Source organism: Podarcis tiliguerta (genome assembly GCF_965153285.1).
Source record: "Podarcis tiliguerta genome assembly, chromosome: 16".
NCBI lineage: Eukaryota > Metazoa > Chordata > Lepidosauria > Squamata > Lacertidae > Podarcis > Podarcis tiliguerta.
In genome coordinates this window covers 16,222,491-16,244,973 of record NC_139549.1, presented here as the reverse complement: position 1 = coordinate 16,244,973, position 22,483 = coordinate 16,222,491, and the positions used below count along the sequence as shown (strand labels likewise).

General features: G+C 51.8%; 3 protein-coding genes across 8 annotated transcripts; 2 read left to right on the top strand and 1 right to left on the bottom strand.

The window, feature by feature from the left end:
* Nucleotides 1–7,220: 7,220 nt before the first annotated feature.
* LOC310666431 (uncharacterized protein) lies at nucleotides 7,221–15,613 on the bottom strand. Of its 6 annotated transcripts, none has more exons than XM_083417224.1 (4): nucleotides 14,420–15,613; nucleotides 11,448–12,391; nucleotides 10,595–10,679; nucleotides 7,221–9,645 (listed from the first exon to the last, which is right to left on the bottom strand). In XM_083417224.1, exons 2-3 carry the CDS (start codon nucleotides 12,374–12,376, stop codon nucleotides 10,631–10,633), a joined length of 978 nt encoding a protein of 325 aa, XP_083273350.1. In that variant the 5' UTR covers nucleotides 12,377–12,391; nucleotides 14,420–15,613; the 3' UTR covers nucleotides 7,221–9,645; nucleotides 10,595–10,630. The 6 variants fall into 6 exon arrangements, 5 of the variants coding, with proteins under 5 accessions (XP_083273350.1, XP_083273349.1, XP_083273353.1 ...); XR_014505910.1 differs by having other exon boundaries at nucleotides 7,223–9,645; nucleotides 10,595–10,667; nucleotides 11,383–12,391; nucleotides 14,420–15,611; XM_083417223.1 differs by lacking the exon at nucleotides 7,221–9,645 and having other exon boundaries at nucleotides 10,049–10,679; nucleotides 14,420–15,612.
* Nucleotides 15,614–16,822: 1,209 nt separating this feature from the next.
* On the top strand, nucleotides 16,823–18,785 carry LOC310666439 (uncharacterized protein). Its single transcript, XM_083417250.1, has 2 exons — nucleotides 16,823–17,214; nucleotides 18,497–18,785. The coding sequence occupies exons 1-2, from the start codon at nucleotides 16,921–16,923 to the stop codon at nucleotides 18,716–18,718; spliced, it is 516 nt and encodes a 171-aa protein (XP_083273376.1). The 5' UTR covers nucleotides 16,823–16,920; the 3' UTR covers nucleotides 18,719–18,785.
* A 1,855-nt stretch (nucleotides 18,786–20,640) lies between these two features.
* LOC310666440 (uncharacterized protein) lies at nucleotides 20,641–21,972 on the top strand. The gene is made up of 2 exons (XM_083417251.1): nucleotides 20,641–21,037; nucleotides 21,656–21,972. Exons 1-2 carry the CDS (start codon nucleotides 20,780–20,782, stop codon nucleotides 21,896–21,898), a joined length of 501 nt encoding a protein of 166 aa, XP_083273377.1. The 5' UTR covers nucleotides 20,641–20,779; the 3' UTR covers nucleotides 21,899–21,972.
* The last annotated feature ends 511 nt before the right edge of the window (nucleotides 21,973–22,483 follow it).

Genomic DNA, 22,483 nt, shown 5'->3' with positions numbered 1-22,483 from the left:
CTTTAAAAGAGGCCCTGTGGATACAGAGTACACATGTTCCACAGGGCCTCTTTTAAAAGACTCACCCTGTACGAAACTCGCTTCTCCAATAAATTATAGAGATTTCCGGTATTTATCTGTTTCACATCGTTTGCTTTTTCAGTTATGCATCCTTTTTCTGTCAGCAACTGACCAAGCCTCCCAAACAATTGGTTTTTATCGCAAACAATGTCATTGGAACAAATCTTATTGCAGTGATTTAGAAGATATTACCTGCACGGGTGGTTTTCTTTGAGGAAACCTGCAAGCAGGACTTGAGCAGCAGAGCCTGCCCTCCTCCCGGAGCCAGAACAGAGCCATCCTGGCTAGTAGCCATCAATAGTCTTTTCCTCCATGAATCTGTCTCATCTTCTTTTAAAGCCATCCAAGTTGCTAGCCATCACTGCCTCCTTTATATCAGAGATGTGCTGCATGAGTAAGTTCTTTTTTTTTAATCTGTCCTGAAGCCTGAATCTGCCCAGGAACTCGGTCAGCTTTTGGTTCTCTTCCCACCTAGGGAACTTTAATGCAAGAGAGGGAAAAGTGCATTTTAACTATTCTGCATTTTGTAAAATGCATAGCTGAAATTGGGGGGAGGGGCCCAGCCTGCTCCTGCAATTGCCATCTGTTTTAACTGTTTTTAATTCAGAATTTTCGCTTGTAACCTGCCCTGGGACCTGCTAGTGAAGAGTGGGCCATACGTGTTAACATTAATCATAGTAATTCACAACAGTAACAATCTGTAGGTAAGAGGGGCAACAGAGACTGATAGGATCCGTGTTTACTTAGAAACAAGGTCCACAGAGTTCATCAGTAGACTCCAAACTCAAAATGTGCAGAGGGTCACATCCTTAAAATATCTTTACGGTAAGCTATTTCTTACAAAGGTTCAAGAAGAGAGCAGCAATTAGCCTATCAAAAGGACGGATCTGCTTAATCCAAGCCAAGAGGTAGTTCTTCCAGTAATTCTCCCTGGCATCACATTATAAAATCCACTCTTCCAAATTTCAGACATATCGAGTGAAAAATGCTCTATAAATTATAGCTCTTTTAAAATATGAGGAGGCAAATTAAGAGCATTTGCAGATGACTTGGTTTTGACATTGCAGGAGCCAGAGTCCAGTGTGAAGAGGGTTTTAGAACTGATTCAAGAGTTTGGTCGATTAGCAGGTGTCAGGGGTTCAGGAGCAGAGGCACAAGAAAGGGAGGAAATAGAGAGCGAGGGGGAGGAGTCCGAAGGAAATGTTAGCGATGACAGCGGTCCGAGGTCTCTGAGTCTTTCCAGTGAATCGGAAGATTCACAGAAAGGGGCTCCCATGGTCAGAGCAAGGGGGGTGCCTAGGGGGGCACCCCAGGAAGAAGGGGCCAGAGGGGACTCAGAGAGCAGCAGTCGGGAATCAGTACCAGTGTCCACACCAGAGTGCAGAAGGGGGGAGGAGTCCCAGGCATCGGGATCAGGCGGCGCACTGCCAGCGGGAGGACATGAGTCAGGATTGGCCACGCCTCCATCGGGGAGCGAGGAAACGGTCGAGAGGAAGGTTGAAGGCTGGGCGCGCGCGCCAAGTTCAAATGTACAGGAGGGCGGCGCAGTTGGCAGCCCGGATAGGGAGCCAGGTCCCAAAGCCCGCCGAAAAGAGCGGGAGGAGTCAGGGGGGTCAGCATCAGCGTCAGAGGAATCCAGGAAGGAAGGGACCCCGGGGGGTAGCAGGACCCAGAGGAGAAAGGAGAGACGGAAGAGGTGGAGTAAGGCTAGAATCTTAAACTGGTGTACAGGGGGCGGAGATTCAGATGGAGCTTCGCCGATCTAAACCCTAGACGTAGAGCTGGGGCGCTCCGGCTTGAAAATGGAAACTGTACTTCAATAAAGACTTTTGTACATTACTACCGGCTAGCGTTGGTCCTCTGTGAGCCGGGACCTGGAGCCAGCTCTGACAGTAAGCTCCATCTCCATAAGTTTTGCACCAAAAACCTCGTAACGTGAGTGGATGCAGCGAGGGAAGAGGATTGTTGCTTCGCGAGCTCACAAAAGTCAGGCAAGATGACTACAGAACAGCAACTAGCAGCCCTGCAAAATGCAGTGACACAACTCAACGCGGAGGTACTTGCATCCAGGAAAAGGGAAGGGGAAGCTAAAGCGTGGCTGCGCAATCTGTGGAGAGATAAGGATCCGGCGCTCCAAAATGCGGATGCTTTCATTAAAGCGATGGATTCGTGTTTTTTATCAAATATAGACATTGATATTGCCAGAAAAGACATACATGGGCTCAAACAAGGTAGAGCCAGTGTAAGGCAGTACCATTCTCGCTTTTTTGGATTAGTCCATGCGCTGGGATGGGAGAAGGATTCTGCTCCAGTCAGAGACCTTTTTTGGGAAGGCTTGAATGCAAATGTGAAAGATGAGATTGCAAGGGGGGAGAGGCCAAAGAGCACTCAGCAGGTGGTCCAGCGGGCGCTGGAAATTGGGGTGCGTCTGGAAGAACGTCCATGGAACAGAGAAGAAGGACGTTGGGAACGTACGCCAGCGAGAGCACCTCCCCTCTTTCCCAAGGATGCAGCGCGTGCGCAATCCACACCTCCGCAGGGAGGGGGAGAGGAACCGATGGAGATTGGAGGCGCCAGGGCTCAGTCGGCTACCAGAGCCCTAACACCGGGAGCAGTCAAAGCGAAGCCTCCTAGAGGGAACAGGAAGTGCTACATCTGCGACAGTGCTCAGCACATGGCGAAAGAGTGTCCCCAGAGGCTCCACAAGCACACTGCAGCCTCAGCAACAGTAACAGACGCAACTCAGCAGGGAAACGACAGAGTCTGGCTGGAGGAAGAGGCACTGGGGTCCAGCCAGACAAGTCAGTGAAGCAATCCCCAGAAATTTTGCAGCCCACAGACCCCCTCCCGCCCAAACCAGTGGTGCAGCTCACAGCATCGCTCCAACTACCCAATGGACTCACTATGGAAGTGCCGATTACCATTGACTCTGGTAGTAACGCAGACTTCATAGGACTGGATTTCATTCAACAGCACAACATAGCACTACTGCCAGCCACGCTGCCTCTGAAGGTTGTCACAGTGGCGCAGGAAGTGGCTGGGGGGTCCTTGGCAGGCAACGTCCCCAGAGGAGACCGGGGGAGAGACGGACATGGACGTGTTGGGGGAGGACCTTGGGTTCGAGCACGGCGGCAAAGAGATGGAAGCAGAGGAAATCGAGGTCGGCGAGAGCACGGAGGACGAGTCGGACTTATCCGGCTGGATGCACGCCACGGGGGACGAACTGTATCCGGCATTCACCCCCACAACGACGGAGCACCCAGCACCCACACCTGAAGGAGGGGAGGGGGGAAGGGGGGGCTTCGAGGGGGGGATGGATGTCAGGGGTTCAGGAGCAGAGGCACAAGAAAGGGAGGAAATAGAGAGCGAGGGGGAGGAGTCTGAAGGAAATGTTAGCGATGACAGCGGTCCGAGGTCTCTGAGTCTTTCCAGTGAATCGGAAGATTCACAGAAAGGGGCTCCCATGGTCAGAGCAAGGGGGGTGCCTAGGGGGGCACCCCAGGAAGAAGGGGCCAGAGGGGACTCAGAGAGCAGCAGTCGGGAATCAGTACCAGCGTCCACACCAGAGTGCAGAAGGGGGGAGGAGTCCCAGGCATCGGGATCAGGCGGCGCACTGCCAGCGGGAGGACATGAGTCAGGATTGGCCACGCCTCCATCGGGGAGCGAGGAAACGGTCGAGAGGAAGGTTGAAGGCTGGGCGCGCGCGCCAAGTTCAAATGTACAGGAGGGCGGCGCAGTTGGCAGCCCGGATAGGGAGCCAGGTCCCAAAGCCCGCCGAAAAGAGCGGGAGGAGTCAGGGGGGTCAACGTCAGCGTCAGAAGAATCCAGGAAGGAAGGGACGCCGGGGGGTAGCAGAACCCAGAGGAGAAAGGAGAGACGGAAGAGGTGGAGTAAGGCTAGAATCTTAAACTGGTGTACAGGGGGCGGAGATTCAGATGGAGCTTCGCCGATCTAAACCCTAGACGTAGAGCTGGGGCGCTCCGGCTTGAAAATGGAAACTGTACTTCAATAAAGACTTTTGTGCATTACTACCGGCTAGCGTTGGTCCTCTGTGAGCTGGGACCTGGAGCCAGCTCTGACAGCAGGTTTTAAACTCAACAAAACAAAAACTAAGGTTTTGACAAAGAATCTAACAGAAAAAGAGAAAGAAAGGTTTCAGAATGAGACAGGTTTGACAGTGGTGAAAAAAGTGAAATATTTGGGAATTATTATGACTTCAAAAAATGGGAACTTATATAAGGATAACTACGAAAAATGTTGGATGGAGATAAAAAAAGATCTAGATATATGGTCTAACTTAAAACTCTCACTGTTAGGTCGTATTGCTGTGATAAAGATGAATGTATTGCCAAAAATGTTATTTTTGTTCCAGACACTGCAGATTATTGATAAAATGGACTGTTTCAAGAAGTGGCAGAAAGATATATCCAGATTTGTCTGGCAGGGCAAAAAGCCAAGAATAAAATTTAAAATACTAACAGATGCAAAGGAAAGAGGAGGCTTTGCCCTGCCAGACTTGAAACTTTACTATGAAGCAGCAGCTTTCTGCTGGCTGAAAGAATGGCTACTTCTTGAAAATACAGATATACTGGATTTAGAAGGATTCAATAATGCGTTTGGGTGGCATGCTTACTTATGGTATGACAAGGTTAAAGCTCACAGAATGTTTAAGATTCACATTGTCAGGAAAGCATTGTTTAATGTATGGATTAGATATAAGGACTTCTTTGAAAACAAGACTCCAAGGTGGTTATCTCCGATGGAAGCAAAAGCAGTCAAAAAACTCAATATGGAGGCCAATTGGCCAAAATATTGGGAGATACTAGAACAAGATGGAGATAAATTGAAACTGCAGAGTTTTGACAAATTGAAAAGTAAAGTCCGTGATTGGCTCCATTATCATCAGATAATGGAGGCATATAAATTGGATAGAAAAATTGGCTTCCAGGTGGAAAAATCAAAATTGGAAACAGAATTGCTAGAACCCAAAACTAAGATATTGTCAAGAATGTATAATCTGCTGCTGAAATGGAATACACAGGATGAGGAAGTAAAATCAGTAATGATTAAATGGGCACAAGATGTGGGTCACAACATAATGCTAGCCGACTGGGAACGGTTATGGACCACTGGGCTAAAGTTTACGGCATGTAATGCCCTAAGAGAAAATATTATGAAAATGATATACAGATGGTACATAACACCAGTCAAACTAGCAAAAATTTACCATATGCCCGATAACAAATGTTGGAAATGTAAAGAAACTGAAGGTACCTTTTTTCACCTCTGGTGGACATGCCCAAGGATTAAGACCTTTTGGGAGATGATCTATAATGAACTGAAGAAAGTATTTAAATACACATTCCCGAAGAAACCGGAGGCCTTTCTCCTGGGCATGGTCAATCAAGAGGTACGTATGAAAGACAGGATATTTTTTATGTACGCCACAACAGCAGCAAGAATACTTATTGCAAAGTATTGGAAGACACAAGAATTACCCACGCTGGAGGAATGGCAGATGAAAGTCATGGACTATATGGAATCCGCAGAAATGACTGGCAGAATCAGAGACCAGGGAGAAGAGACGGTGGAGGAAGATTGGAAGAAATTTAAAGACTATTTACAGAAACACTACAAGATTAATGAATGTTAAAATAACATCAGATTGAATGTATAAGGTTATTGGAGTAAAATTTTAAGGATCAGAAGACCCAACATCTTAAGTTCTAAGCATTGAATAAGCTATATTAAGACATTCAAATCAGAAAGGAGGTTAATTATGACAGAGGGAAGGGATTTGTTGTTTAATTGTATGAATTGGAATACAGGGAAGGGAGACTCGGGGAAGTCAGAGAAACAAGTTAATGCAAGATCAATATGAAGATAAGATTGTTTTTATTTCTGTTGTTTGTAGTATGTTATGTTTGTGTAATTCTGTATGTTTTTGGTGTATTGTTCGTTGCTTTTGTTTTGCTTTGTCGTCTTTTATGCAAAATCGAATAAAATATTTATAAAATAAAATAAAATAAAATATGAGGAGGCAGTTTTCCCCCACCTCTTCACATACCGAAGAAGGGTTATTTCGGGGGTGGGGGAGAAGTGTTGCGAGGCTTTGGGACTCCCCCTGCCCACCCAAACACACCATGCTGGGCTCTTGTCCCATGGTAGGGAACCTGGAATTTGGTAGGGTTCCTGAATTTGACAACGGGAAGGCTAGATAAGGGCGGGGGGCTGATCTTTTTGGCCTGAGGTCTGCATTCATCTTTGGGTCCAACCCTGCAGAAGCTGGCCGGGGGCGGGGGGGAGGGAGGCCACAAAAACACAGGCCAAACTGACGTTTCTTTCTTCTCATGCTCCAGGGATTTAACTCATTCCAGGCTGTACTTGGGGTGCTTCCTTTCTGGCACACCTCAAATCTGGCACACATATGATGGCAGGGTGGGGGGCATGCGCTGGGGCAGCCTGTTATCTCCCCCCAGATGTCCTCAGACTACAACTCCCATCAGCCCCAGCCAGCAGGTACTGCCCGCCCCTGAAAACATACACACAGCTATCCCCCCCCCCCCAAGAGCCAGTGGTGGCGGTGGTGTTGTGGTTAAAGAGTGTCAGACCAGGACCTGGGAGACTAGGGTTCAAATCCTCCACTCAGCCACTCAGCTCACTGCCTCAAGAAGCCAAACCTCCCTCACAGGGTTGTTGTGGGGATTAAATGAGGAAGGGGAGAACCATGTATGCCATCTTGATGAGCTCCTTGGAGGAAAAGGTGGAGTATAAACACAATACAGTGGTACCTCAGGTTAAGTACTTAATTCCTTCCGGAGGTCCGTTCTTAACCTGAAACTGTTCTTAACCGGAAGCACCACTTTAGCTAATGGGGCCTCCTGCTGCTGCCACGCCACCAGGGCCCGATTTCTGTTCTTATCCTGAAGCAAAGTTCTTAACCTGAGGCACTATTTCTGGGTTAGCGGAGTCTGTAACCTAAAGCGTCTGCAACCTGAGGTACCACTGTAATAATAAAGAACACGATTTAGGGAAGAGTGCAGATAATTCTCAGCCGCCGGGCTTCGAAAACGGGAGAGTTGTTTCAGGCCAAAGAAGCATGGGGCAGTCCCCTCTCACGGCCAGCAGTCAACGGAAGCAGGGGATGGGGGACAGGGAAGCAAAACACACAGGCACCATTTTTAAAAGCTGCTTTAATTTCTCAGGCACTCATGATGTTCCTTGGTGCTCCATGAGGTCTCAAGCCCCACTCCCCAGGGCCTACAAATAGCTTAGGAGTGGCCCTCCAGGCCCCAATCTAACCTTCAAGCTTATCCCTAAGCCCTGCTCCAAAGTTTCATTTCTTGACTGGGATGCATCCCTGAACTCTGGTGATGTCTGGAGGATGGAGAAGACCGGCTGTGGAAGCTTCTCGCTTTTCACATAGCCGGCAGGGAGCTCACTTGCTCTACCCAATCCCTGCTCACCTGCCTCCTCCACTCTGCCCCTCCCCCTGGCAGGTTGGGTTTGCACGCCGCAGCAGCTTACTTTTAGCAATCCCTGGGAGTTACGCATTAAAAGCATTTTCTCCTAAGGAATGGAGTAAGAGCCTGCTGAATCAGGCCGAAGAGGGCCTATCTGGCCCAGCATCCTGTTCTCACAGTGGCCAGCCAGGTGCCTCCACTGGGAAACTCTCAAGCAGGTCATGAGTTCAAGAGCAATTCTCCCCTCCTGTGGTTTCCAGTAACTGATATTCAGAAGCATTGCTGCTTCCCAGGAGGCAGAGTCATGGCCATCATGGCTTATTGCAGCCTCCTCCTCCTCTATGAATTTGTCCAGTTCCCTTTTAAAGCCATCCAAGTTGGTGGTCCTCACTGCCTCCTGTGGAAGGGAGTTCCACAGTTTAACTGTGTGCTGCGTGAAGGACCTTGCCCTCAATCTTCCAACATCCAGCTTCTGTGGATGCCCATGACTTCCAAGGGAGGGATAAAAACTGTTCTCTATCCGCTTTATTCCCCTACGTGTGGGAAGACCGTGCGGCAGCAGAAGCGGCAACCAGTAGGGAAAACTCCTGCTTCTTTCCCTCTCAGGTCACCCCCTTCGTCCGCTGCTTCCTCTTCCTTCCCACAAAGCACCTGTGGGAGCTCTCCGTACCTGGCCAATTCCAAGGATCTCTGACCATTAGGCGGCGCTGCCGGCTGGAGTCCCAACTCCAGCACGATCCTGTGCCAAGTGGCCAGAGCCGGGGAGCGAGGGCCACATGGATGAAAAGCCGTCTCTTTGGGGGTCCTTGTGCCAACCTGCTTTTATTGTCGCACAGAAAAGAGTTCATGCCAGGAAGTGAAACCCACACAATCATGGCGGGTCGTGATTCTGCGTCCTACAAGCCCCAGCCAAGCCAGGGAGGTGCAAACCCACCTCTTGCTCAAAGGGTGAAGCTCACGGCCCCACTTGGAGGATAAGGGAGAACCCGGGGAGAAGGGAAAGCAGGGGTCGGGGGCACAAGTGCAGTCAGATCTTGGTTGTTGAATGCCCTGGAACTTGGACATTTTGGCTCCTGAATGCCGCAAACCTGGAAAGTGGTTGTTCCGGTTTGCATACATTCTTTGGGAACCCGAATGTCCGGCGGGGCTTCCGATTGGCTGCAGGAGCTTCCTGCAGCCAATCAGAAGCTGTGATTTGGTTTCTGAACGTTTTGGAAGTTGAATGGACCTCCCGGAATGGATTCTGTTCGACTTCCGAGAGACGACTGTATTGCTTTGTGAGGAGGAGATGGGGATGGAGGTGTCCCCCAAGGGCTCCACAGACATCTGTCTCTTGCCTCAGCTTCTGATGATTGAGGGTCCCCAGAAGCCACACCCAGAGGTCACGTACAAGCGAGTGGAGTGGGGAGTTTGGAGCTGAAGGCTTCTCCTGAAAGAGCTTCTCCCCCCCTCTTGGCTCCGCAAAGGACCACCCCTCCCTCAGCCCCAGCCAGGGGGTTGGGTGGAGAAAGAGCTTGCTTACCTCACAGGCTTCCCCACATCATGAGGTCCCGAGTTCAGATCTGGCTCTGCTGTCGGGGGATCCGTCAGCTGACAGCAGGACAAAGAGGGGTCTAAAACAAACGAGTGGGACCAGGCAGCAAGGGGACTATTTTCTTTACACCTCAGAGGCTCCGTCCTTCTGCTTACCTTTCAGAGAGACAAAACCAACCCTTTTGGGCAGAGCAAATGGGAACCCAAGGACAGGAAGGCTGTGTCTGAGCCCGGCTGTCTCTCCTAACCCAGACAACCCCAGCTGTCTCTCCGCAGAAAGAACCAGACCGGGCACCCCAGCCCAGGGGCAGATCACGCCCATACCCTCCTCTTGAGTGGTCTTTCCGCCTGGGGGGAGGAAGGCGAGGGGAAAGCATCTTACGGTAGTACCCTAACCCAGACAACCCCCCCTCTTTCCAGGCCCCTCGCTCACCCCTGCCCAAACACCCCATTCCTTCCCAGTGCCTACGCTACGAGTGCAAGAGGCCGAAGGTTCGCTTGCAGGAGTTTCGCCTTCTTCTCGGCTGGCTGGTGGCGCTGAGTCGCTTCGGGTCAGCTCTGCCTGCCCGAGGTGGCCTTCCAGAAGCAGCTGTCCACAAAAAGAGAAAGTCAATGGAGGGAGAAAAAACAGGGTTAAAAAACCGCAAGATGCCCAGCCCAGGCTGCGTTAGTCAGCCCTACAGACGGGAGCCAGAATTTGCTGCGGATTTGACAAGGGTTCCCTAACTCTCCGGTCGAGACGGACGGACGGATGGAGTTAGTGGCGGCAAAGAGAGAGGCAGAGCCCAAAGAGAGGATCACTCTTGAGGGAAAGCAGAGGGAGGGAAGGCAGGAAGTAAACTTGGGGACGGGGGGATGCGGTAGAGATCAGCAAGAACGGGCACTTCGCTCCCGCCCCATGCAGAAAGGGGTGGAGGAAATCGAAGGCAGAGGAGAAGTCGGGCGGCGGCAGGGATTGGGGTGGGTGTAATTTCACGACGAGACGCGAGAGGTTCTGTAAAAGCCATTTAATGATCAACATTTAAAAAAATAAGGGGAAAAAGCAAACGAGTTGCCACGACAGGAACAAGCTCCATTAACCGGTTGTACAAAGGCAACAAACAGAACAGAACAGAACGGTACCCAGGAATACAGCAGAAGCAAAAGGAGACCTCTCTCCCCGGCTCAGGAGCCCGGCAGAGATCTGGGCGACACGGGGGTCAGAGGTTCGGCAGGCAGCAACACCACGGGGCAAGCAAAGAATTAGCTGGCAGAGAGTTCGGAGGTTGGCAAAGGCCCGCTGCTCCGGGCACGAGGAGAGTTCAAAAAAGCGGGCACGTTTCTACGAGCAAAACCGTCTTCGGCTCACGGCGGGTTCGAAAGGCGGGGGTTGGCGAGGCAGGCGGCGGGTCTTCGAAGCAGGTTTTAAAAAACAAAACAAAAAGGCAACGACCGGATCAAAAAAAAAAAAAAAAAAAGGAAAGAGGGTGAAGGAAGAAAAAGGCGAGAGGGCAGGAAGGACGGAGGGTAGGGGGTAAAAAAAATGCAGCGTCACCAACCTTGGAAGGAAGCTGGAGTAAAAAGTCAGCGTGTGATCAGCAAAGGGCCTCACAGACACTGCGGTGGCGATGCCTGCAAAGAGATCTACACAATTCAGGTGCATGCATGCATGTGTGTGTCTGTATATACACAGACGTAATAAGTGTACATCGTATAAACACAGAGGTTTGCATCCTATGTACTGTATTTTGCACAGGCAAACAAAGAGACATGGGGGTGGGCACAATCTTGGACCCCGTGCATGCACACACACACACACACACACACACACACACACCAGCCGGCCAACCAGCCTGCCAGCTAGCTGAGAGCCCACCTTGCTGGGCTGATCCCACAAGCTTTCCCTTCCCTCTAACATCTGGAGGGCAACCGCTTGGCGAAGCCTGCCTTAAACAGCAGCTGCCGGCCAGGACAGACAATACTGTGCTCGTGTCAACTGTGGCCCCCCAGGCCTTGATCTGGCCCTCATATCTTCCCCAGGCCCTGCCCCTCATTGAACCCTCCTCAAATTCTTTCATGGCTAGAAGGTGTCCCTGCATACCCTCGATTGCCGGGAGAAGGCAGGCTGCAGAAATCAAATGCCCACATGCAGGGGAACGCACTGCAATAATAATATAAACATATTATTTATACCCCGCCCATCTGGCTGGGTTTCCCCAGCACTGTAGAGCTGAAGCCCAGGTGGGGTGTTTCTGAGGCAATCCCTTCTCCTGCCCATGGCCCCCTGCTCCCCCCCATCCCGCCGCCACCCCCCACCCCAAGCAACCAAGGACCTCCAGACACTTACTGCCGGAAAAGGCACACTGTGCTCAGAAGGTCTGCGCATACTGGGCGGCGTATGCGCTGGCGTACCTCTCGTAGTACTCCGCCACGTTGTAGGCGGTTCCTATGCTGTACTGGGAGTATGTGGCGGCAGCTGCAGCAGCGGCTGCGTACCCTGGCTGGCTGTAGGCCGGGTTGTAGGTCTGGTTGGCGGCGGCGGTGGCGGCAGCGGCAGCAGCCGCAGCAGCGGCGGCCGCGTAGGGGTCTGCGTACTGGGCCACAACGGCGGTGGAGGCAGCTGTCCGCCTGCCCACGGGGCTCCTTTCCCTATAGGCGGCAGGGGGAGGAGGCAAGGCCCGGTCGTAGGCGGCCCGGGCCCGGTCGTAGAGCTCGTACGAGTAGCGGTCGCAGTACTCCCTGTCGTACCAGGCCCGGGGGCAGTAGGGGGTGTAAGCCGGGGGCGGGGGTGGCAGCCGCCCCCTGGAGAAGTAGTAGCTTGGGGACGGGGGAGGCGGGGTGGGCACCGCTGCTGCTGCTGCCGCCGCCGCCCCCTTGGCAGCCCGCAGGGAGCTGTTGCTCTTGGAAAGGGTGACGAAGATTTTCTGGTCCTCCAGAGGGGTGTCGTTGAGGTTCAAGATGGCGTCCATGGCCTCCCTCTCCTTGGCCATGTGGACGAAGGCGTAGTTCTTGACGATGTCACACTCCACTACTTTGCCGAACCTCTCGAAGAGCTGGCGGATCTGGGAGGTGGTGGCCTTGGCGGAGACGTTCCCCACGTAGATCTTGGTGGCGTTTCGGATCTTAGAGGTGGCGTATTCCACCGTCAGGTGGGCCCCGTAGAACTCACTCTTGTGCAGGGCGCTGATGGCCTGGTGGGCCTCGTCCTCCTTCTCCATGTGCACAAAGGCAAAGTTCTTGAGGATGTCGCACTCGTTCACCTGCCCGTACTGCTCAAAGAGCTTCCTCAGCTCCTCAGCCGTCACCACGGGAGACAGGCCCCCCACAAAGATCTTCACCATGGCAGGTGAATTTTGCTGAGGGAAAGGAGGAGGGAAAGGAGGAGTCAGAGCAGAAGGGAAAGGAGCTCCCTTCTCCCTCTCTCATGCAGAGGCATCAATTTCCCACTATTTGACACCTGAAGGCAGCCCTGTTCAGGGAAAGTTTTAATGGTTGATGTTTTACTGTGTTTTTAATATTTTGTTGGAAGCTGCCCCGAGTGTTTGGGGAAACCCAGTCAGATGGGTGGCATATAAATACTATCATCATCATCTCCACATCTGCAGATATCTGGTTTTTCCTCCAAGCCTTGCCCAACCTGGTGTCCCTTCCAGATGTTTTGAACTACAACTCCCCCTCCAGATGTTCAGCCCAACTGAGCACATCTAAATGGCACCATGCTGGAAGAGGCTGGTCAACACTGGCAGGCAGTGGCTTATCAGGACTTCAGACATTTCTAGCCCCACCTGGAGATGCTGGTGGGGATTCAACCTGATACCTTCTACATGCCAAGCACGGGCACTGCCCACTGACTTACAACCGCCTTCCAACTTACTGGCTGGGTTATTGAGATCGGTCATTGTTTCATAGCACATTTTGCATTGTTTAGAGAGTTGTTACATCTTGTTTTCGTATATTGTTGTTTTAACTCTTTGAATTTCTTACATTACTTTTTTTCTTACTTTCTTATTTTATTGTTTTATTCTTTTTGTAAATTGCTTTGAAGTGCCTTTTAAAAAAAACAATCAAGTGGTGTATACATTTTATGAAATAAATTGTTCTACTTGTTCAAAAGATCTTGGATAAGGATATTGAACACTGGTAGTTGTAGAAGTTAGATTGTCACAGGGGTCAGTAAACTTTTTCAGCAGGGGGCTGGTCCACTGTCCCTCAGATCTTGTGGGGGGCCGGACTATATTTTTTTGGGGGGAATGAGCGAATTCCTATGCCCCACAAATAACCCAGAGATGCATTTTAAATAAAACCACATATTCTAATATAAAAACACCAGGCAGGCCCCACAAATAACCCATAGATGCATTTTAAAATAAAAGGACACATTCTACTCATGTAAAAACATGCTGATTCCTGAACCGTCTGCGGTCCGGATTTAGAAGACGATTGGGCCAGATCCAACCCCCAGGCCTTAGTTTGCTACCCACGGCACTAGGACCTGGGAGTCCAGGATCAAATCTCTGTCAACCATCAAACTCACTGGGTAACCTTGGGGCCAGTCACTGCCTCTCTCATCCCAACCTACCTCAAAGGGTTGTTGTGAGGATAGGATGGGGGGGTGGGGGGAGAATCATGCATGCCACCTTTAGCTTCTTTGAGCAAATGCAGTACAATAGTAGCAATCATAATAAAAATTTGCATTGTTCTGCTTATCTCTGCTAAACAGATATATTCAACAGAGATTAACTATTTTGATCTTGAGATATTTTGCAATGTTCTATATCTGGCTCTTCCAAGAGATCTGCCCTAAACTGCTAGGACTATACTCTGGTGGAGAAGCACATGGGGTGAGTACAGTGAGGTGCCCCAATTTCCTCCCCTCGCTCCTGAGAAGCCCACTCTCCCTGACCCGTCCAGCACCCCAGAGTCAGTGGAACCCAGGCAGATCCCTCCCACCTTCTGAACAGCAGAGCAGAAATGGTGGGGAAAGACCCCGCCCCCCAAGTCACCCTCCAGATGTGCTGCTGGCCTCCAATGCCCTACACCTACAGCCCCAACCAGGGCGCAAGGATGTTGGTGATGGGAGCCGCATCTGGATGGACCACAACGTCCTCCATCCTCGCCTTGCCGCCTGGATGCAAGGCTCCTGCTTCTCCTCGACGGGGCGGGGCGGGGTAGCTTGTCCCTGGCTCTCGGGTCCTTCTCTGGCGGGGGAGAGCACAAGAAGGCGACCCCCACCCACCCCACCCGGCACGTGGCTCCATCCCAGCAGCGGACCTGGGGGGTAGGGGCGGGAAAGGCACTTTGGGGACCCGTGCAAGGCGTGGGGTTTTGCACGGGGGGGAGGGACTCTGGTGCGCCCCCTCCACCCCTACCCTCGCCTCACTTACCTGCCGGTCTCCGGGATGCTCTGCAAGGCCAGATGGTCTCCCCGCCGGGCTGGGATGGAGCGGCCTAGGAGGACTGCGCCATGTTGGGCTGCTGCTCCATCACGTGGCTGGTGTGGGTGGGGGGGACACACACAGACACAGAACGAGCGATCCGCCCCCGAAGCTGTTCGTTGAGGAGGGGTCGCGGCTGCTCCTCCTTAAGGCAGGCTTTGCACGTGGGAACGCGCCCAGGCTTTGCACGAAGGGCGCACCAAGGTCCTGCAAACAGCAAGGCGAGGCTGCTCTCTGCAGCTGCTGGGGGAGGGAGCCCGGCGTCTTGAGTGGAGCTGAGGCAGTGATACGTAGTGGTTAGAGCGCTGACCTACTAGAAGCTGGCAGACGCGGGTTCAAATCCCCACTCAGCCCTGGGTGCGACTTTGGGGGCCGGTCACTGCTTCTCCGCTTAACCTACCTCACAGGGTTGTTGTGGGGTAAATTAAATGAGGAGGGGGAGAACCCTGCGCACCACACCCGGTGCTCCTTGGAGGTGGGCTAGAAATGGGATCAATAAGGTGCCTTTCCTCCCTGAGTATGGCATTCCTCACCCTGCTTCTCCCACTGTTGTTGTGACCTAGACTCCTTAAGTGCATTCACACGTTTAATGCCACCTTTGATTTGATGGCTAGCTTTTGATCTGAAGGCGGCTCAGGCAAAGACCACCACTCAGGACCCTTTTGTGCAAGTGAGGGGTGTGAGCGGGAGTCAGGCCCTGGGGTAGACTACTGCGGTGCATTGTTTGCAGGACTGCCCTTGAAGGTGGCCCCAAAATCGCAGCTAGGACGGGCTACAGCTTCCAGGGTACTAACTGGGTCCAGTCGCTTGGAGTATGTCTCAATGCCTGCTCCTAAGAACCTAAGAAGAGCCTGTGGGATCAGGCCCATGGCCCATCTAGGCCAGCATCCTGTTCTCACAGCAGCCAACCAGATGCCCATTTTGTGAAACCCGCAACCAGAATTTGAGCACCAGAGTTTCTCTCCCCTCCAACCGGTATTTATCGGAATTCCAAATAAGGCAAAATAATAGTAGAGCATTTACATTGCTTAAATATGTTCTTTATTTATTTAAAAACGCTTCTCCCACTTTTCACCCTGAAGGCCTCAGGGCAGCTTACAGCAATAAAATATGCAATATTAAAACATTAAATTAAAACATAAATTGAGACTCCAGTATCTAATAACCTTGAGGATTTAATATAAATAACAATAATTGGGGTTTTTTTAAAATAAAATATATATATATATAAAATAAAAGAGAAAGGAAAGAAAGCAAGGAACATTCAAGGTGCAAAGGCTTTCTGAAATAGAACAGCTTTGACCAGGTGCCAGAAACTCTGATAGAGACAGTGCCTGTCTAATTTCTTGCGGAAGGGAGTTCCTCACAGTTGCGCCCACGACATGGGTGGCGCTGTGGGTTAAACCACAGAGCCTAGGACTTGCCGATCAGAAAGTCGGCGGTTCGAATCCCCACAACGGGGTGAGCTCCCATTGCTCGGTCCCTGCTCCTGCCAACCTAGCAGTTCGAAAGCACGTCAGAGTGCAAGTAGATAAATAGGTACCGCTCCAGCGGGAAGGTAAACGGCGTTTCCATGCGCTGCTCTGGTTCACCAGAAGCGGCTTAGTCACGCTGGCCACATGACCCGGAAGCTGTACGCCGGCTTCCTCGGCCAATAAAGCGAGATGAGCGCCGCAACCCCAGAGTCAGCCACGACTGGACCTAACGGTCAGGGGTCCCTTTATCTTTTTTTATATGTGTGCCACATGTGGGAGGAAAGCAGGGGGGATTAAAAGGTAGCAAATAAATAAGCAATTGGCCAGCTGATGGAACCCTCTCCCGATGTCACCCACGCGACTGGCCAATGGGGCTGGCGCATCTGTGACATCACAGACCAGGGCCCGCTTGGCCCCAGGGACTCCGCCACCATTTGTATTCACCATGCACAGCCTGCTGTGGGTGTTGTGGCTCTGCCAGGGAAGCTCTGCTGTACGCCGTGCTGCGGTGGAAGAGCAGAAGGAAGCCGTCTCCCCACAAGCGGCTTGGGACAGCTTGGCATTCGGCTCCATCGTGGTTCTGGTGCTGGCCCTGGGAGTGAAATGGCTGCACACGAAGCCCAAGGCAGAAGAAGCAGGGGTAAGAAAGGAAAGGGGAGTGGAGGGGGGTTCCAGGAGACAAACAGAAGGAGATTAGAAGAGCCAAAGGGGGCCCATCCTGCCCTCACAGTGACCAGCTTTCCAAAGAGAAGCGGCTTAGTCACGCTGGCCACATGACCCGGAAGCTGTACGCCGGCTTCCTCGGCCAATAAAGCGAGATGAGCGCCGCAACCCCAGAGTCAGCCACGACTGGACCTAACGGTCAGGGGTCCCTTTATCTTTTTTTATATGTGTGCCACATGTGGGAGGAAAGCAGGGGGGATTAAAAGGTAGCAAATAAATAAGCAATTGGCCAGCTGATGGAACCCTCTCCCGATGTCACCCACGCGACTGGCCAATGGGGCTGGCGCATCTGTGACATCACAGACCAGGGCCCGCTTGGCCCCAGGGACTCCGCCACCATTTGTATTCACCATGCACAGCCTGCTGTGGGTGTTGTGGCTCTGCCAGGGAAGCTCTGCTGTACGCCGTGCTGCGGTGGAAGAGCAGAAGGAAGCCGTCTCCCCACAAGCAGCTTGGGACAGCTTGGCATTCGGCTCCATCGTGGTTCTGGTGCTGGCCCTGGGAGTGAAATGGCTGCACACGAAGCCCAAGGCAGAAGAAGCAGGGGTAAGAAAGGAAAGGGGAGTGGAGGGGGGTTCCAGGAGACAAACAGAAGGAGATTAGAAGAGCCAAAGGGGGCCCATCCTGCCCTCACAGTGACCAGCTTTCCAAAGAGAAACCCACAAGCAGGACCTGAGCACAAAGGCAACTCTCCAGTCATCGTTCCCCATCAGCTGGTATTCAGAGGTAGACTGTCCCTGAGCGTGGAGGTTCTGTTATCACAAATACAGTGGTCCCTCGGGTTACATACGCTTCAGGTTACAGACTTCACTAACCCAGAAATAGTACCTCAGGTTAAGAACTTTGCTTCAGGATGAGAAGAGAAATTGTGCTCGGGTGGTGCAGCGGCAGCAGGAGGCCCCATTAGCTAAAGTGGTGCTTCAGGTTAAGAACAGTTTCAGGTTCGGACCTCCAGAACGAATTAAGTACTTAACCCGAGGTACCACTAGACTTCTGCAAGGAGAGGCCTGTAGCTGGGTCAGATCATAGGGGGCCTGTCTAATCCAGTGTCCTGGGATGCCGCCAGCAAGCAGGACCTGGGTGCAACAGCAGTGCTCTCTTCCCCACTCGGGATTCTGAGCAACTGTTATTCAGAGGCATACTGGAAGAGATTGGCCACTTGGGAAGGTAGCTCATCTAGGAGAAGGAAAACTCAAGTCCTAAATCTCTGCTGGGAGAAGAACAGGCTAAGGCCTCGGCCCAGTATACCTGAAGGAGCGTCTCCACTCCCATCGTTCAGCCTGGACACTGAGGTCCAGCTCTGAGGGCCTTCACTGCGAGAAGCGAAGTTACAGGGAAACAGGCAGAGGGCCTTCTCAGTAGTAGCACCCGCCCTGTGGAACGCCCTCCCATCAGATGTCAAAGAAATAAACAACTTTCTGACGTTTCGAAGACATTTGAAGGCAGCCCTGTTTAGGGAAGTTTTTAATGACTGATGTAATGTATTTTTAATATTTTGTTGGAAGCTGCCCAGAGTGGCTGAGGATACCCGACCAGATGGGTGGGGTATAAATAACAAATTTATTATTATTATTATTATTATTATTATTATTATTAGCAAACCCTACACAAATCTGGAGTGGAGTCCCTAAGACAGTTGGATGGTGCCTTGGACTCCTCCTTCGATAAAAAGTATTGCTCTGGTTTCCCTTCGACCCCATCAGCAATTTGGCAACCATTGCTCTGGCTGCTGGGGGCACCCTTGGCCTGTTTTATCTCAAGCATCTTCCTGTAATGTTCACAGCCCCTCCTGCTGCCTGACCAACATCCTCCTCCTCCTCCTCCGCAGGAAGAAGCCCAGCTGGCCCACGAACAAGATCTGGAGCGGCACCTCTTGCACGCCTTCTTCCAGATGGAGATGGAGCTCGTGAAGCTGGTGACGCTTGTGCGGAACCACAAGGCCGCCCTCACCCTGCGCCACCGCGGCTGCCGGGCACCCGAGTGCCAGCTGGCCAGGGAAAGCGCCAAGGCCTTCAACTTGGTGGTGTTTGACATCGAAGAGGAGGACTGAGCCTGGGGACCGGGGAGGGTTTGGAAAGCAATACTCAAAATAGTAATAATAAATCTATGGCAGAGGAGGCCGCAGGGCACCTTCATGGGGGCAGAAATTGCGCCGGTTCTGCAGCCAAAGGAATTGGGAAATGCAGGCAGAAGTGCCACAGGGAAGGCACAGGGAAGAGGGAGAAGTCGGGGTGGGGGAATAATGCTGGAGAGCAGGGCTGGGCGATATATCTCAATATATCATCCCAAACTGGTTTGAAGTCCATATCATAATTTTTGACCTGGCAGTATATTGGAAATCATGATGTGTGTGGTTTTGTGTGTGTGTGTGTGTGTGTGTGTGTGCACACGCGTGCTCGCGCTAGGCAAAAATCACAATGTGGGGGGAAACGTTAAGCCAGCCTATGCTTCTCTTGATTCCTGCAGCCCCTGATTCCTGCAATGAATCAGAAGAGTAGGCGCCAGCAAAAATTTCAATGTGGGAAAAACCATGCGTAACAAAACCAAGCTAAGCAATGCATCTCTATAGCTCCATCCTCATTTCAGACATTGTGATATATCACTATATCTCAATGTTTAGTTGGTGAGCCATCACGATCTTGAAAGCCAGATATCGCCCAGCCCTACTGGAGAGGGGCATTGATAGCAGTATGATTGCATTTTAAGCAGGGGTTTCAGTTCTAAGGGTTCTGCATGTACACAAACATTGTGTGTACCCAGACCCTTGCACCATTGTGTGTACCCTCCCCCTGTGGCTAGCTGCCAAGTGGACTTTGCCCGTCCCACCCAAGCCAAATTACCTGTTGGAGGAGACAGCTTGTGAATTTTGGTTGGAAAGTAGACCTTACCTTTTGCAGTTATACACAGAGAGATGCTTGCAGAGTAAGCGGATAATAAAGTAGTTTATTATATGTACGTAACTTGGATAGGTTTCTCGTTGTAAGCTAACTTAACTGATCTAGAGAAGGCAAAGGCAACCATACTTGCTCCTTTGTTGTCAGAGGATAGATCCAATGTTACCTCTCATCATTGCATGTATGTGTGTTTTTGCTTTAACTCTTTGATTTCCTTGCCTGAATTCAATCCTTTGAAGCTGCTATTTGCAGAGGAAAGATCACATTCAACACCAGCGAGGGCTGTCCCCATCATGCCAAGTAGCACTTTCAGAAGCTTATTGCAATTCTGATAATTATCAGCTTTCTCCGCCACTACACAGCTGATGCTATTTGCATTTTTTAAAAAGAATGAAAACAATCCTGCATATTCAAATAACTGGGACCCCAAGATAGTGCAAACCACCACCTGGTTGTTATCCCCAAGCTCCAGAAGTGGCCACTTACTACATTGCCCCCCTCCAGAAAAGAGGGCAAGATATCATTTATTTATTTCTTCCATTCATATCCTTCCCTTCCTCTTGAAGGACCCCGGTGGTGCATATCATTTGCATATGCTAATTACCCAGTTCAGAAACCATTGACACATAGAGGAGGGAGAAAGGTTGTTTTCTGCTGCTCCAGAGAAGCGGACACGGAGCAATGGATCCAAACTACAAGAAAGAAGATTCCACCTAAACATTAGGAAGAACTTCCTGCCAGTAAGAGCTGTTCGACAGTGGAATTTGCTGCCAAGGAGTGTGGTGGAGTCTCCTTCTTTGGAGGTCTTTAAGCAGAGGCTTGACAACCATATGTCAGGAGTGCTCTGATGGTGTTTCCTGCTTGGCAGGGGGTTGGACTCGATGACCCTTGTGGTCTCTTCCAACTCTATGATTCTATGATTCTATGACTATGTTTTAAATAAGAGATAAAATACATCTCACCATTGCGGGTGTGCCTGCTCAGTCTGCTGCTTCTGCCCTTGCTCTGCTCCCCTTGGATGGCCCCCCCACAACCCCCCCCCCCCAGATAGAGAGGACTGTCCTCTGACAGCCTCTCAAGGAGACAAGGCCACCCATCAAAGAGGACATCTGTCCCTGCTGGGCCTCTTGGCTCAGCTCTCCCTGCCAGGAGAGGGCAAGAGGCCACCTCACCTGCCCAGGGGTTTGTGATGTCACTGCTGCTGGTGGCTCAGTGCCATGGTAAGGCTCAGAAGAAGGGAAGAAATGGCCATGGATGTTGTCCTGGGTGGGTGGATCTGCTGCTTGCTAGGGTGGCTGGCCCCCGCCTGGGCCCTGAGCAACCAGGACAACAGCCTCTCGGAGGACCAGGAGAACTACCAGGTGCACGGGCAGATTCTGCTGTGGCTCCTCAGCCTGGCGTGTTTCTACAGCCTGGTCTGGCTCCTGGGAGGTTTCTCCATGGAGCAGCGCCCAGTGGCTCAGCGGGACACAGAGGTGAGTGCCTGGGAGCGGCAGAGAACTGGTGCCAAACCCACCCTCTGGCATGTGGGGCAAAGGGCAGAAGCCTGCATAGGGTGGCCAGACCTCCAGGGCTCTCCAGGTTTGCCTGGCCCCTCCAAGTAGCAGGGGGAGGGCTTGAATTTCCAGGTGGGTGAGAGTGTCTTCTTCTTATTCTTATTCTTCTTCCTCCTCCTCTTCCTCCTCTTCCTCTTCCTGTACATGCAGCTTGCAAGCTTCAGCCAGGAAGGAGCCGGCTGCAAATTATTGCACAGACATTTTGACTTCTCCTTTCCCAATTAACCTCCATCTCCAGGGCTTAGTGGTGGGAAACAGAAGGAAGAGGAAGAATCACCAGGGCTGAGGAGGGTCATTAGGAAAGGAGGCGTGTTTCAGGTCTTTGGGGCCTGTGTTTGTCAGGGTTTTAAACACTATTGCAAGCACCTTGGGTTGAGCCCGGAAATGAACCGGCAGCAAATGCCAGAGGCGGGAGGGAGAAAACAAGCGAGGAAAGGGCAGCCTACCTGGTTGTGGCTCCCCAGACCCCTCCAAGGGAATGTGGCCTTCCCCAGCCCCTGTCTTAACAACTGCTCACTGCTGCCTTTTTCTGATCAGGTCACGGACGGCCACATGCCCCCACCGCACACGCCTTGTGGGCCCCGGCGCGGCTGCTCTGTCCGGTCTGGCCTGAAGTCGCTGGGGTACATGGAGCAGGAGCTGGTGAGCTTGATGTACAGGCTGCGCAAGCTCAAGCTGGCCCTGGCCACGGGCTGGCTCACCGCAGACAGGCAGAGGAGCAGCACCCAGGCCGACCTTCCCGACGACTTTGTGATCTACGCAGTCCAGGACGAGACATAGGCAGTGCCCCAGACGGAGCAGAGGAACCTGGGAAGATGCGGCGGGATGAGAAATAAACAGTGAATTCTGCACGATGATCTTGTTGGCGCTTTGCCATGTACCTAAGCCAGCAAAACAAGTTTGCCTTCCAGGTAGAAAAACTGGAGTCCTCCCTCTTGGCCATAACAGACTCCAGGCTTCTTTTCAGTGGAAGAAAAACCAAGCCTTTGCACTGCGATTAGGGTAGAGGTTTGCCCATCCACACTTCTATTTGTCCTGTGCTTTTCTGCAGAAAACCTGATTGACATTTGTTACAATTCAGCGGACGCGGGTGGCACTGTGGGTTAAACCACAGAGCCTAGGGCTTGCGGATCAGAAGGTCGGCGGTTCGAATCCCTGCAAGCTTCCGTTGCTCGGTCCCTGCTCCTGCCAACCTAGCAGTTCGAAAGCACGAAGTGCAAGTAGATAAATAGGTACCGCTCTGGCGGGAAGGTAAACGGTGTTTCCGTGCGCTGCTCTGGTTCGTCATGACCCGGAAGTCATGGCCACATGACCCGGAAGCTGTACGCCGGCTCCCTCGGCCAATACAGCGAGATGAGCGCCGCA